At 41.5% G+C, this 15,453-nt stretch overlaps 1 protein-coding gene across 3 annotated transcripts in view; it reads right to left on the reverse strand.

Moving 5' to 3' along the window:
- Nucleotides 1-4,883: 4,883 nt before the first annotated feature.
- rspo2 (R-spondin 2) overlaps nt 4,884-15,453 on the reverse strand; it is a 58,268-nt gene continuing 47,698 nt past the window's right edge. For all 3 annotated transcript variants that reach the window (XM_056379680.1, XM_056379678.1, XM_056379679.1), the window contains exon 6: nt 4,884-6,382. In XM_056379680.1, the coding sequence (XP_056235655.1) occupies nt 6,267-6,382 (116 nt within the window). In that variant the 3' untranslated portion in view covers nt 4,884-6,266. The remainder of the gene's footprint in view (nt 6,383-15,453) is intronic.

The following is a 15,453-nucleotide window of genomic DNA, read 5'->3' on the forward strand; positions in this document are numbered from 1 at the left end:
TCACTTAAACCAGCAACAGCAGAGCGCAGAGTGTGAACCAGAGGCTCCACCGCAGGTCACACTCCACAGCAAAGGCTGGGAGCCATTCACACACGCACACACACACACATACACACACAGGCACGTGCATACACACAATCAAGGCTGGGAACCACTGTCATGAGGTCAAGACCTCCCCTACAGCTGAGTTGATTAAACACATTTCTGCAACCCACACACTGCCCAATAAAATCTGCTGTGCTAAGGGATGATGACTGCGTTGCGCTCACTGGGAGCATCACCGGCTCCAGTCTTTCCCAGAGAGCCCAGCCCGGCGAGCGAGACTCAGGCACAACACCCTGCCCCACGGCTCCACTTCCACCAACCCCGCCCTGGGGGAGCAATCAACATGGCTTATTATTAGTAGGATAATGCCTGTTTCTACATGTGTATGTGTATGAATGAATATTTCCTCCGCAGACCCTCCACTTGGAGGCAAAGGTTGCTTCTGAAGCATGGCACTGCATAATCCGGTCCTGAATGAAGGCCGGGGGGGAAGATAAACATTCCTGGCCAATGAGACCCTCCTTTACCCCCTGCTGTACTCATACCCACTTAAAATCTGCTTACCCACAATGCAACACTTGGCTCAAGAGAATAACCCCCCCCACACATACACACACCCCCATTCCGGAAGCAGTGCAGTGCCACTACAGAATAACATATCCCCTCTCCTAAAAGCCACAAGTGTCAGCTATGGCTCAGATACAACCCTTCTGGGCCCCTACTGAGCATATTATATCCAATTCAACTGGTCTTAATATACTTTAATAAGACCTGTTTTCGATTAATTCTCCCTTGAAACCGGTAGTAACACGGCTACTAGGCACATATAAAAATTGAATGAATGGAGTAGGGCTGCCAGAGAGTCAGGCGGGGGGAAAATAGGAATCCTTGTGGATTTGTCCTCAACAGCTGGCTCTTGAGCCCAATATAATGATTGTGCCCATGGCTCTCAGAGCACCAGTAAGAGGAAATATTTGCCCAGCCTGTAATGTGTTTAAGGTGCGCAGTATGATTCAGTTCAGGTCATAAAGCCCTTGCGTGTCACATCCTGAGTGGAAGGACAGAGCTGCTCTGCCTATATTCCCCTCAGGTGAACAGGGACAATGGCTTTGTGTTGTGTCTGTGTAGAAGAAAAAAGCCTGAGGAACATGGGGTTAAATAAGCCAAAAAAAAAAAATAAATAGTTACAGCACCCATAGGATACACCACACTGGGTAGGTACAGAAATGCCTGTCTGTTCCATGTAATGAATGGTGATAAAAAAAAAAAAGAAAATCCCACGTCCCCCACTGCACCTGCTGTTATGAAGCCTAATCACAGAAACACTACCGCAGCTAGTGACTCATAAATATTCCCCCATTTGCCGCCCTACAGTGAATAAAAATTCAAACACAGCATGGCGATATTAATGCGCAAGGTGAACATTAAGACCATGAATCTTTTCCTCTTCCTGTCCAGCAGGTGAGGCAGATGTGGAACGGCTTCATGGCTGTGCCCCACATCCACACACCCAGCAGCTTCAGCCGTGCACTTCCAGCACAGCTCCGTTTCTCATTTCAAACGTTTCTGCAGCAAAGCAAATAACTGTCACAGACAATTAGCTTTTATTGAAGAACATATTTATTTTCGGGATTAACTTGTTACCTAGCAACTCCAGCTGAGGCCAAAATCTGCATTGAGAGTTGACTTTGGATTGCATTGTTGCAATTAGGAGCGAGTTTAGTAGTAAAAGTCACCCTTTAATGCCACCATTTAGCGGGTTTGTACACACCATGATGGCTAACATATGGCAAACTTGTTCAAAATATTAAGATCGGCTTGTCCTTCGACACCACTATGTTCCTGCTCGTTGCTGTTTAGGCCCATGCCAAACACCACGGCTAACCCATGTGAGGATTAATGATTCCAGATTTCCCCCAACTCAAAGGGCAAGCGATGGCTCATTATACAGTTATTAAAAACAGCAAATTATTACAACATTTATTATCCCGGGCAATCTTATTTGCCCCACCAATGTCATAACTTCCATTTCTGCCATCTGCATCGGAACGAATGTGTCACATGTGCCACAACTGCACACTCACAGAAGGCTACAGTATACAAATGTAGAGCAGAGGTCCCCGAGCCCCTCCTCCCCTATCCGCTTACTGTCATGTGAGGTACGTATAGTGCGCACAATAGATGCACTTAACGTGCCATAACAACCTGCTTTGAAAGCGCAGATTGCTATCACTGATCTATACGGTTTCGAGCCCACTGGGTCGTTTCCTGTTAGTGGTTTCACTTGTTGTGCCTTTGAAGCAGGCTTTAATAATAGGACCCAACAGAACTAATGAAAATGCTCTCTGTCAGATTAAAAGGGAGCTTCAGTCTCAGCCACCTAACCACATGCAGCACAAACATTAAAACACACACACATACACACTCACACTCACACACACACACACACACACACACACACACACAGAGGCATGCATGCACACATACACACACACGCACACAGAGGCATGCATGCACTCATACACGTACAGAAGTGGTTTACACAGGGAGGACCATTCCTTCTGATGTGTGGATGACTGCTAACCCTCTTAACAACACTAAGAATACCATCAGTGTCCCGTTTCTCTCAGCAGTAAAAAAAAATATGAGTGGATGTATGTCAAAGGGGAAAGGTGAGAAGAAATAAACAGACCCATTCATCCGAAAATCTGCGATGTGAATCTTTTTGTACCCCTGTCTCTTTTTTTCCATTGTAACGCTGCAATGTGCGCTTTAGTGGTGGTCTTGTGCTTAATGAATCCACTTCAGTGCAGTTCCTCTCCGTAAGCCTTTAGGTTTAATCCCCCAGTCTGGAGCAGTGATAGTCTGGCCCAGGGGATGACATCTGTGAATCGTTCATTAACTTGTAACCAGCAGCAGATGGCTTTAAAAACAACTTGCTACATCTACGCCTTATTTCACTCCCTGCAACAGTCAGTTTTGCTTTGCTTCATTCACTGTGAGGACCCGACCGGCTACATGGAGCTGCTTATTGGCCTCGACTGTGCGATGTTAAGGTTTATTTGAAAAGAATGTGCAATTTTACAGTGGTGGAAAAAGTTCTCAAAACCTTTGCTGAAGTAAATACTTTTAACTTTTATACACAATTACAGTTTTTTATACGGTTATATACAGCACAGTTAGTAGTCTAGTTCAGTGGTTACCAACCTAGAAGAGCCACGTGATAAATCTCAGGGGTCAGGAGACAGTTAGTGGGTTAGGAAAGAAAAACAACAAAGTTCTGCTTCACAAATTTTTTAACCATTTAAAAAAAATAAAAAATAACTACTGTATTCTTTGCTTATTGTGAAATATTCTTGTGAAATAATCTTTGCTTTTTGTGAAATATAATTTGAAAAGAAACTACTAATTAAATCTTTCAAATAAGTAAAAGTAGCAGTAAAAGAGCAGCTACAATACTACACTGTGGCAGAGTGGAGTAGAAGTATTAAGTCACATAAAATGGAAATATTCAAGAACAAGTACCTCAAATTGTATGTGTATAGTACTTGAGTAAATGAGTAAATGCATACTTTTCACCAATGCAATTTTAGACAATGTAATGTTAAGGACTATTTGGAAGGAATTTTCTATTTTATATATGGTGGAATATGTTTACTGTATATGCAGCAGAATATGTGTAGCCTATATATAGCAGAATATGTTTAAATATAGCAGTATATGTAGCAGTATTTATGTGTATATGTGATGGAAGTAAAGCTGACAAACTGGTAAGAAACTTAAGCAACTGTTACAAGAATTTAAAGAGTGAAGGACAATGAACATGACATGCACTGGCTGGTGAGGTTTAATGATGAAAATGAGCTTTAACTGTGTAGCTTCGTATTATTCATTACTTTATTATTCATTATTTATGATGTATTGAGTTATATTTTTTGACTTGTCTGAAAACTACTACTACTACATTTTGTCAGTTTCGGGACTCCATAGCACAATTGTCACAGTGGAAGTGTTAAGCTGTGAAAATGAATAGCCTCCTGTGAAACATATACCGTGGCGCTTTGAACACCTGTGAAAGATGTTCAGGCACTTAAAACTGCTGAGCATTAGGCCTCAAGGTAGACATGGAGCACATAAAGAGTGGGATATTTCAACACGGACAGCCTCCCTATGGAAATATCATGTGTGATTTTGGGGGGTTAACCAGAGCAGGAAGACTGTGGTCTGTGTCTCCCAGGATGATATATATGTGACACAATGTGATTCATCTGTTACCGTGCATCCATGAGCTGTCTGGCAGATTTGGATTTTTTTCTCCTTTGGGATAATAATTATACAGTGTGGATCTCGGGCTAAATTAGCCGTGACTTGCATTAAAACATTTTCTCTTTGCCCATATAAGACTTTTATAAGTGGTTTTTTGATGTTTTGAGGACCATAAAAGTGAATAAGTGCGACGTGCATCACATAAAGAGGTGATCGAATGTGTGTGCGTGATGAAAGACAAGTGCCACCGCCAAATGCATGTTGTTAGGGCGTTACAGTGCGATGGTGGAAATGAATGAGCCACCAACGACATGCACGGGGTTTTGTAGCATTCACGAGGCTACGTCATAGTGAATTACAAACCCTTAACAGTGCCGTCATGCAGTTAAGGCCCAATCGAGCATATCCAATCCTTTGGCTGGAGGTAGAACTTGTGTCATGCAGTGCGACATGATGGATTTCACAAATGGTTTTGAAATCACATAATTGTACACTGAGTGAGACAAGGAAACAGCAGTTTCGGAGTTTAGCCACATATATTATAACCATAGACAATAATGAAGGCTTCATCATACAGTCACATGAAGTGTATTTTAATAAAACACAATGTACACATATGCAGTCCTATGACCATACATTTGCTGGATCCTAATTATTAAACCTAGAATATGTCAAAGCATAGTTTGTCGTTTTTTCTTCTTCTTTAAAACATTGAAATCAGTAGATGAGGTCAAATGAATAATACAACACTTTGCGTGACATCAGACAGAAACCTTTTTCCACATGTTAAAGATATGCACTGTTATAAGGAACTCAAAGAATATTTCAGCATATAAGAGTAACAGTATGAGGCAAAATTCTCACTGAACAAAAAAAAGTACAAAATAGAATTAATAAATAAATCAAATATATACCATATAAATGAAATAGCTATGTGGCGGCTATGTTTATTATTTGTTTTTAATCATTTTAATCTGTAGCTTGGTATTATAACCTTTTTATCTCTAAAACATTTAGAACGGTGAACGAGTCAATACTGAAAATACAGTAATAAGCTTTCATAATTAGATAAACTATGTACATGAGTCTGTTGCCATGCTAGTCGAACAACTAAATTTCTTCTTTTTTTATCCACACTATACAGTTAGAGCATAAAGCGGTCTGAACGTAAACAGTTTGTGCTGAGAATAAAATACTTTGCAACTATGCATGGTAATTTCTTTAATATTACTCTCAAAAATGTACATAACATAAAGGCCACACATGGGAACACTCCGTCTCCATTTAGAGGGAAGGTGAGGGTAGCTTTGACATAAATATAGGAACAAAAAACAGTCTCTTTCAGTTCAAGATGCCATTTTCTTGTCCATCAGCATCATTTGCTTCAGCCAAATCTCTTCTGCCTCTTCATCCTCCATCTTTTTGTTCATCCTCCCTGGTTCAACCTCCCCCCCACCCGGCGTTTCCGCGAGCAGTTTAGCTTCCCTCACTACCTCTCTTTATCAACCTCCCTCTATCTGGCTCTCCCATCTCCACAGTCTCTGGTTTGCCTGTCCATCTTCCATCAACCCGGATGGTTAATGACATTGTTAATGATGGGAAATGAGTTCAGTAATGTCAACTGTAAAGGTCCACAAGGCAAGGCAAGGGTTGGGGCAGGGGGAACAGAGTCACCTGGCGGGTCACTGCAGTAGGGGGAGAAGCAGCGGGAGGCAGAGACATGAAGCGTGTGTTTAGTGTGTTGATACTGATATCCTACGTTAGACATATATTTTTGCAGTGACAGATTTATGAGTGAGAGCCGTGTCCTGTAGGGGCAGCGGGGGAGGTGGGAGGGAGGGCTGGGAGGCAGGTGGGGAGGTGGTGGGATTCGTGATAGTCGTCGGTCAGAATATGGGTGCAGCAGCGGCTAGCAGCTTTGCGTTGGTTCTTTGCTCAATGGGTAGTTTCAGTCCTCACTGGCTGGAGCGTGCAGAGGCCAAGTGGTCACTGTGCTGGTTCTGGGCCCGAAACCGCAGCCTTTGCTTGTTCTTCTTCTTTGGTTCTTTGGGTCGGTGCTTCCCTGAGCCACCTGGGAGTAAAGAGGGAGAAAGGGAAAAATGGTTATCCCGTAACTCAGTACTACTCACACTCCAAGTAACGACCATCCTGTATCAATTACTGTGTGGTAACTTGATCAACTGTAAAGTTGTTTGGTAATATTATATCACTATACGGGTGCTCTTAATTCCCATACTATACAGTGGCGCTTTGAGCTCTATTTCTGTATTTGGTTGTGTAGTGTGTATTTGTATGTGTTTTTCTTAAGTTGCAGTACATTGAGCTCTCAGGGCCACCGTAATATTACGCTTACGTGTTTATTCTTTGTGTTTCATGTAATTATCGCAAACCGACCACATGGCATGTAATCCACCGGGCTTGAAGTCCAATAAATCCTCTGCTATTTTAACAGAAATATGTTTTACTGATTGCTAACTGACCAGAAGCTGTGAGGCCTCCATGAGAAAAATGAATTCAGGTATTCTCTTGTGATGAGATTCATGCAAGTCTTTTCTTCCACAGAAAAACCGTTTCATCCCATAACCTCGTTGACCTGGCCTTACTATAAAGAGACTGTTGGCAACTGTGTGGGGCTGTACTAAGCATATTTGCTTTAAGTGCACCAGGGACGGTGCTGTGGTATTAATCATGGCGCTCACACTTGAACATTTGGACAGTTTTTTCAACATTATGTTAAATTTCTACCTGATCATCGGCTTACAAAACAGCCACCGATGGGATGATGCAACATATTGATGGGTGCCGAGGTTTGGTTTTAAAAGCAACAGATTAATGACCTGTGAGCTCCACTTTATTGATTTTACTGTAAAACAGGAATATGTAAAAGCACAGTCACACAACAGACTGCTGGGGGATGGATTTCATGAGCTCAACCTGCTTATTTTGGGCTGGAGAACTCAGGATTTGAGAGTTGAGCTTGGATTTGATTACACTGGCCAACAGTTAAATTTGATAAAGGCAATGGAATAGGAAGATAAACACTTGGAAAAGAAAATTTGACTTTAACTGCAAGTTTCTCAAAAGAATCAGCAGGATTGGAGGTGTGCTTTGAGTGTTGATAGTGATGCATTACAAGTCGTGTAACTTTTGCCAATGAAGAAGGCTGCATTACATAAAGAAGATAACCCTATGCAGTATGCGGGGACATCACATATCAGGTCTTTGTTTGCTCCAACCCTCAGGACTGAACCTCAGTTTTAAACAAAGGTCTGTTCAGACCAACACTTTTCACTGTCACTGCAATAGAGTGGGGAGATAACTATGGGAAGTTGCATAACTCTCTTTCCAAGTTGGAAAGGCCCCCCAGCCCAAGGTTAATACATCCCAGGTTTCACTGCGATGGGCAAGGCATGCTGGGAACTGACTTCCTGCTCTCATGGAAGCTTGTGTGGTGGAGGTTCTGCACCCACGGCTCTCTGCGACAGAGAAAACTCTGGCTACCGAACCACAAAGCAACAATCTGGCTGCCAAGGCCACAAATAAGATAACGAGGTGTGTGTGCGAGATGTATGTGTGCGAGGGAGGGGGGGGGGGGGTGAGTGTGAGGGAATTTAAGGGAAAAGAAAATCTAATGGGGGGAAAAGTGGAGTAAGGCTTGGATGATGAGACGCTATCTGGATCCTGATCTAGAACACAAAGAAACAAGCCATGCTATGGTTCGCTGAGGGGGAAGCACAGGAAAGTGCTACAGAAAAACAAGTCTCGAATGCAGGCCCTCGTTGCCTCACTCTGGGTCTTATTACTTGCACTTGTTCAAGCTTTTTCTCTCACGAAAAATAGGTAAGAGTGTTAAATGTGGCTTTATCTCTAATTGCCTTCTCATAAACGCTGGCATTGCAGTGGCCTTTTAAGCGCCCCTACAAAAGACCTATTTCCCATTCTCAGGGCTACACTGTGAGGTAGATTTGAAAATATTCACTCGTTTAAGCCGACATGCATGAGAAAGCAAGATATTGCTCTGCTAATAAGGTCTCCCAATGAATAATACAGATGCATGCAAACATCAAAACAATCTCAGAGCTATTTCCTGCAATTAATTTAATCTTGTTATTTTGAGTCACATTGCCAATCCGAGCCATGGTAATAAAGCTTCTCGCACACAGCTCCTAGTTAAACTCACCCTTTGAAAAACAACTTTCACATCACTTCCACCAAAATCTCATGCCCTTCAATTGAAACATATTACCAGAAGACTTTGTACACTTGCTTAGCTGATGCCACTTTAGATTCTTTGCGTGACTTATGGTACAATAATGTTTGTTAAAGTAAATCTGGAGCTGAAAGGCATTTGGCCTATAGGTTCGTTTTCCTAATTGCTCTTTAAAGAGGTAATTTTCATTCAAAACAGTGTTGCTAGGTGCCTGATAAACATGGCTTTCAGAGCAATCAACTCAAGATGAATTACATTTGACGGCAATAAAGTACATTGTGCAGCATTAAACTCCCTCTGTAACAGGCAAAGCCCTCATGGGCCATTCCTTGGACGCAAGGCTGCATTTAAACAGAAAAGGCCTGCATTTACAGCAATTGCTTGAAACACAAATAAATATGTGAGAGTTAAGTTAAAAAGTAGTTTTCCTGGCTAGTTCAGGACTGGGCAGGAGATCTGTAATCCAAAGAGTTTTACGCTCTCTGTAACAGCATTCATGACGCACACACACACACAGAACTGCGAGAAAGAAACAAATTCAGGCAGCAGACTGACCTACTGAGGTCAACAGGTATAAACACATCGCTTTCATGGGTTCATTGATTAATTGTTTTATACTGATACAACAACTTTTTAAAGCTTTGTGATCATTATTATTTGGGTGAATCACATCACTTCACTCTTTCCCTCTTTCCTTGCTTCATTCCTTTTTTCATGGTTGTCTTATTTGCTTTTACTATAACAATAAGAGACTATAACATACATGTGAAAGGGGCAACGGGGTAACAAGACAAAGACCCACATGTGTTTAGCCTGCATATGGTAAACTGCAGTAACTCCAAAAACTGAGTGAAGATGTGAATCTGGCTTTTGACATGTTTTACTATGTGAATATGTACCAAATAAATAATGTATGATTTCTATGAAAGAAAGGTTTTCGCAGTAATTACCTGAGCTAAAAACAAGACAAACTGCAGTAACTGTCCTCTGGTTTAGATCATCTCCGGACTCTTTCTGCCACAGAGACAGCCAACTTGATACGATCCTGGGGCTATGTCAAGTGAAAGCTAGCTAGCCTTAGCTAAAACTTAAACTACATGTACTTGTTCATTTTTCCCCAGCTGCTTCCAGTAAATGAAAAATATCAATTTTCATGAGCTGACGATATTCACATAGTTAAATAAACACGTAGCTAAACTCCAAAGCTCCAAAGCTGCTATCTCAGTTTTTGAATCCAGTGGGAATCATGTGTTTTCATGTGGTCGCTCTACTTTAAATCACACATTTTAATATATTAAATGTAAATTAATTAATTTTATTAATTACAGCCACATTAATAGTAGACAAATAGACAGACATACATAAGTAGGCACACTTTTAATCCTTATGAGCTATGGACTGTATCAAATTAACAAACTACATAGAATGGGGAAAAAGGCTTGAACTTTTATTGGTAATATAATGCATTTTTTCCTCCTTTTTATAAAGATTAAAGGGAGAATGCAGAAACTTTATCTTTTAGATATTAACTATATAGGTTCTAAGGAAGTGATTTGGGGGGTAAAATGATCAGCTCAGAAGGACCATGAAATGAAGATTTTATAGCATTGCAACCTTTTTATCTGAAAACTTTAGGCCCCTGTTTCTCAGCTTCACTCCCTCTGCACAGCTCTCTGCCTGCAGCTTTGTTTCCAAGGCTTTTTTTTTTTTTGTTCCTTGTTGAGTCTTTCGCTGTAAGTTGATAACAGCTGTCAAGACAGTCTGCAAGTCAAATTATCATGCCACATATGGAATATACAAAACAAAGTTATGGACGTCTTTATAGCAGGAACCAAATATATACTATGCTGATCCCTGATACTTTCCAGTCGTCACTTTTAAATTGTACCCTGATAAATTACATGTTTCTGGATATTGTAAAGATACTGTACAATCTCCAGGAGTACTGACAGTTCAGGTCCATGCTGTAGCTCTCAGCAGAAAACATACCCATCACAGGCTTTTACCAGTCCTGGAAGATTTCATTTGTTTGTAAAGAAGATACTGACAAGTTCAGATTTGTATGATTCACCAGCCTTTCCTGCGGAAGCTGAATACTAATCAGGCTTCTCAGTACTGCACCAGCATTATCTATGTGTTTTCTCCTTCAGCTCAAACTCTTCAAACTAGCTGATGGCACTTCATAAACTCAGCTCCTCACCAAAGTTAGACCATATTTCATAACCCAATCTCCGTGCTGACAGCTAGAGGGCAACCAATCTCCACATAAGCCCCTTCCCCCAGTATGTGATAGAGTCCTATTGAGATGGTCTATCATATCTACCCAAGAACTCCCATTTAGCTTTTCCTCAGGGCAGTATGCACTCTGAACACTGAGCTTTCATCATCTCATATTTACGACCGATGTAATCACTTAAGCTGATTACCAGGGTTCACAGAGGAAACGGTTTAATTTGCCTGGAAAGAAATGATTAAGTCATCTCAATTGCTTTCAAAACCAAGAACAAATTCATAAATCTTAGAGCATGTAAAGATAATTTTGTCTTGGAAGGCACGGTAGGTTTCAAATCATTTTTCTGTCTTTGTTTTACGTCGTAACTGGCACAGTACGGGTCAAATCAAAAGAATATGGCTTTTATCAGAAATTATAATCCCTCTTTATACTTTTCTTTCCGTTCTGGCTGCGTTTACTATCACTACAGCAAACCATAATTTCACCAATGTTTAGTTTTCCCTCATAGATACAATCTTCCTCTGCCAGCTTGACATTTGAAATTAAAAGTAAATCAAACAAACAAAAAAAAAAAATCTCAAGAGCAAATCAAAATGTTTTGTAATTCTGAATCAGAAGCAGAGCCTGTGGTGGGGGCGGTTGTTTACCGCTGTCAAAAATGACCTTTGTGGAATTCTTTTATGTGTCCGTGTGTGTACGTGCGCGCATGCATGTGTGAATGATATACATGCTCTTTATGCCTGTGCGTCAGTGATTGCGAGCTTCTATATCACCTATGCGAGCTTGAGAAACACTTAGTGTCATTTCCAATCTTTTCAGCTGCCAAACCAGAGAGCAAAGAAATATTAAACTCCTCTGCACGCACTGTGGTGGACGGTCCTCAATAACCTCTCAAAGCCAGTCGGGATCCACCGCTTTTGCTTTTTCTTCCCCATCATTCTCCTTCTCCCTTTCCCCTCCGTGTCCCTGCGATGCTATTTGAGGCTCTCAGCAATAATTGAGCCGACTGCATGGTGAAGATCCAACTAAGAGTTAAGCGCTATTATACGTATCATATTATTAGGCTTGCACTCCAGAATAATATCTCCTTGCGGAACGGCAATATGACTACTTGTCCAACTGATGCACTGAAAGATAATCAGTCAAATCCATATCCAGGGGGAAGGAAGCCAAAGCCAAAGCTCCCATCATCTGTGTCAAAGCTAATATCTTTGTTTTGGAAAAGGGGACCAAAATCAAGAATATGTATAAGTTTACATGAGAGAAAGTCTGCGTCGTGAAACAGTGTCGTATTCCTCTGAAATCAGGCTCTTTTGTCACCGAAGAGTTCTCAACCAAAGAAAAGAGACTCGCTTCGCCGGCCTTGAGACTACTGTTGGGGTATCTATACGTTACCCTATAATCACAGAGGCCATGACCTGCTAAAAAAGAGCAATGCACCGACTGTCGGCACAGGCCAAGTGATTTCATCCACTAACGGCCTCGTCGGCATTGCAGGAACTCAAGGCCTAATCTTATCTCCATTGCTTGTGGTTTGAGAAAAATCGATTGCTGACCTCGAGAAGGCATTAAGACATACGGTAAATGGGATCCTATACTGCTGAAAAACTCTCCCCTGCTCTCCTGTTACCCCATCCCTCCACTCGACGCAGACGGTCAATTAATAACTTTCGTGGGACACGGAGGAGGGAGGAGGGGGGGGGGGGGGGGGGGCTGGGATGGGGTGCGCAGAAAAAAAAAAAAATCCAAACAATTTTGAAGAAGATTCAGGTGGACTTAAGGAAGGTAAAGCCGGAATTTTTGGCGGCTCGTCTTTTTCATAAACAGGCCAAAGCGGAGGCCATTATTTGTGAGGGAAGGAGAGAACTACTGGCGCCAGTGAGATTTGATTTCAGTGGCAGAAATTGGATTAGCAGCCATTAAGGGCCTCCTCACACATACATTTATAATGCTGTGAAGGGGAAAGGATCTGTAGCCAGCCAGTGCTCTCTTTACTCACACACCGACAACTCCTCTGTCTGGGAAAAGGTTACGGACGCTGACACTGATCTATACTGCTGCTGAACTAAGTTTTCGCTTGATTTATAGGTGGGACACAGTTGTATGACCTCAAGTCACCCATAGTTCATAAAGGCGTGGGCCAGAGGTAGGCCAAAAACTTTTAATGGCGCTTTGTGCTGCTGTCTGCCTGGAGGGAAATTTTTGCAGAAGGCTGATTCGACTTCAGAGTCAGAGCAGAACATGATACAGATGAAAATAAAGCTAAAGTGTAAAAAAGGCAGAAATTTGTAACAGACCCGGATCTGGACGGAGTGAAAAAGCTACAATATTTGAGAAGAAAACAAGTGGGAGAGAGACACAGACGTCAGATGTAGGAAAAAAGAAATCAGCCTTTTGACAGAGAGGACAATCATTTACAAGAAGCTCATCTTGCCAACCAACTGACAAGAGGCTCTCTGCACAGCGTCACTTAGCCCTAACAAGGTTACTCTGGATCACACTCTTTCATTCACTCTTTCATTCTGTCATTCCCTTTCCCCCATGCTCTGCTTACTATCACCATGCTGCTAGGCGAGAATGATTTAAAACATACACATTCCGATTTAAAAAGCTAATGTTGGGATTAGGTCGGTCATTATCTTCTCATCTACGACCCAGTGGAGGATCTGCGCGGAGATTAAAAAAGCAGGTTAGCTCACCGCTCCACTCTTTGATGCTCCTTTTCACTGACAATAAGTTAAAGCGAAAACCCGATTCGGAGATTAACGTCTCTAAGCGGAGAAGTCCCGGCAAAACATGCATGACTGACACGGTGATTAATACGCCCGGTGGTCAGTGCAGACAGCGTGCTTTTTCCCCTCTGGAGAAGGTCAATCACACCAGCAAGGAGCAGCCACAACCTGCCCTGGAAGGTTACAGAGCAGATGATGACCCAGCACATTAAACTTCTTCTCCATCAGTCTACCCAGAGTTCAAAGTCATGCTCTGCTGCGTTTCACAATATGGTAACTGTTCCCTTGCGCTGTTTGGGTTACCACCTCTGGCTCGAGTGCTCAGAGGCGGGTTATCAAGTAGAAACCTTCCATGACAGATGTTTAATTAGGCCAACTTCCAAAAAAACTCAACAGTAAGATCTGGCTTTCCAGAGCTATTTCCTCTACCATACCTTCACTTAAACACTTACACAGTGTTTCAGAAATGTTGGAAAGTTAGGAACTACTTCTTCCTACTGTACTGGGGAAAATGCAATGGAAGGATCTCTTAGGTCAGATTTCCAAGCTGGAAACTTCGAGTTATGATTTCTCAGGTTTCCAAGATACACTTTGATGCTGCAACTGTATTGTAATCCTCTAAATACATCTAAGGTTGATATTCAGTGTTGCGCTGAAGCTGTACATTAAAACTCTTTAAACATCTGTGTGATGTTGGACAAATGTAATGACAAATTTAAACCAATTTATCATTGCTTATTACGCAAGGCAAGGTAATTACATAACTAAACAGCAAATGTAATTAGCTAGTTATTTTACTTTTGTTACCAGCTCTGTCAAAAGTACCTTTGAACAACCAAGTCTCTAAACCTTCTAAACTCCAAACATCACATCTTTTGCATTCAACAGGCTTCAAAACAGAAAACAGGACATTGCTCCAGAAGTCCTGTACCTAAGTCAAGTTTCCATCTAAAATTAACATAATTAAAGTATTGAAGAAAATGCACATTACTGCATGTTTCCATCCACTACTGTTGTGGATAGGTCGGGTGGCATTTAACTACAGCACAAGGATAGGGTGCAACAGGATGATGTAAATAAAAGAACACCTGTCAAACCTCAAATGAAATAATAATAATTTGATTCACATATTGATATGAGGAGGGTTACAGTCTCCAAAAATGATCCATTTGATCCAAATGATTTTCATCTGTCCGTTGGAGCAGATGCTTCAAGAAGTAACCACATCTCTGAAATGTGTTAATAAATGCTTTACTGTGCAGCACTAGTGTGGAAACTTGACCTTTTAGTTATCAGCTTGATATACTAACTAACCAGCTACTCTTGAATATCACAATAGTGGCTGGTTCACATAAAGCAGGATTTTACCATGAGCTGTAAAAAAAATTCTCGTGTCCATGGTTTTCTGGTTCTGCATAAATTTTCATAAAATTTTCAAAATAATTTTTATAACCTCCGCAACTCCAAAACAATAATCTAAAAGGGCTATCAGTCCATGTTAACTAATATGGTCAACATTTAGTTTTTCATTGATTTTCATCACGCATTTCACTGAACACAATAGCTGTACATAGACTTTTTCTGGACTCTACTGCAAAACATGACGACTGCAGCTCTAACTCTCTGGATCGGGGGAAGTTAAAAAAGAGCTCCACACAGGACCAGATGGTTTCTTACCAATCCATGTAACGTTTATTAGTTTAAAGCTGCACTAGGCGTGATTTATAGGGAAAAATACACCTGGCTTTTTAGCCCCGATTGCAAAGTGAGGAGTCAACAGGGAATAGTATCTCATCACTGTTGTAACCTTTTTGCCCAAAGCAGCTTCCAGTAACAGCTTCATATTCACCACACGCAGAAGGGGTTTAATACAAACTTCACATGCCTCTCCTGAACTGCAGTGAGCAGATGCCTCATGCTCAGACAACTGGTCTCAGCAACAAAGGCTAGATTTCATCATCCTCGTG

Source organism: Seriola aureovittata, chromosome 7 (genome assembly GCF_021018895.1).
Source record: "Seriola aureovittata isolate HTS-2021-v1 ecotype China chromosome 7, ASM2101889v1, whole genome shotgun sequence".
NCBI classification, from domain to species: Eukaryota; Metazoa; Chordata; class Actinopteri; order Carangiformes; family Carangidae; genus Seriola; species Seriola aureovittata.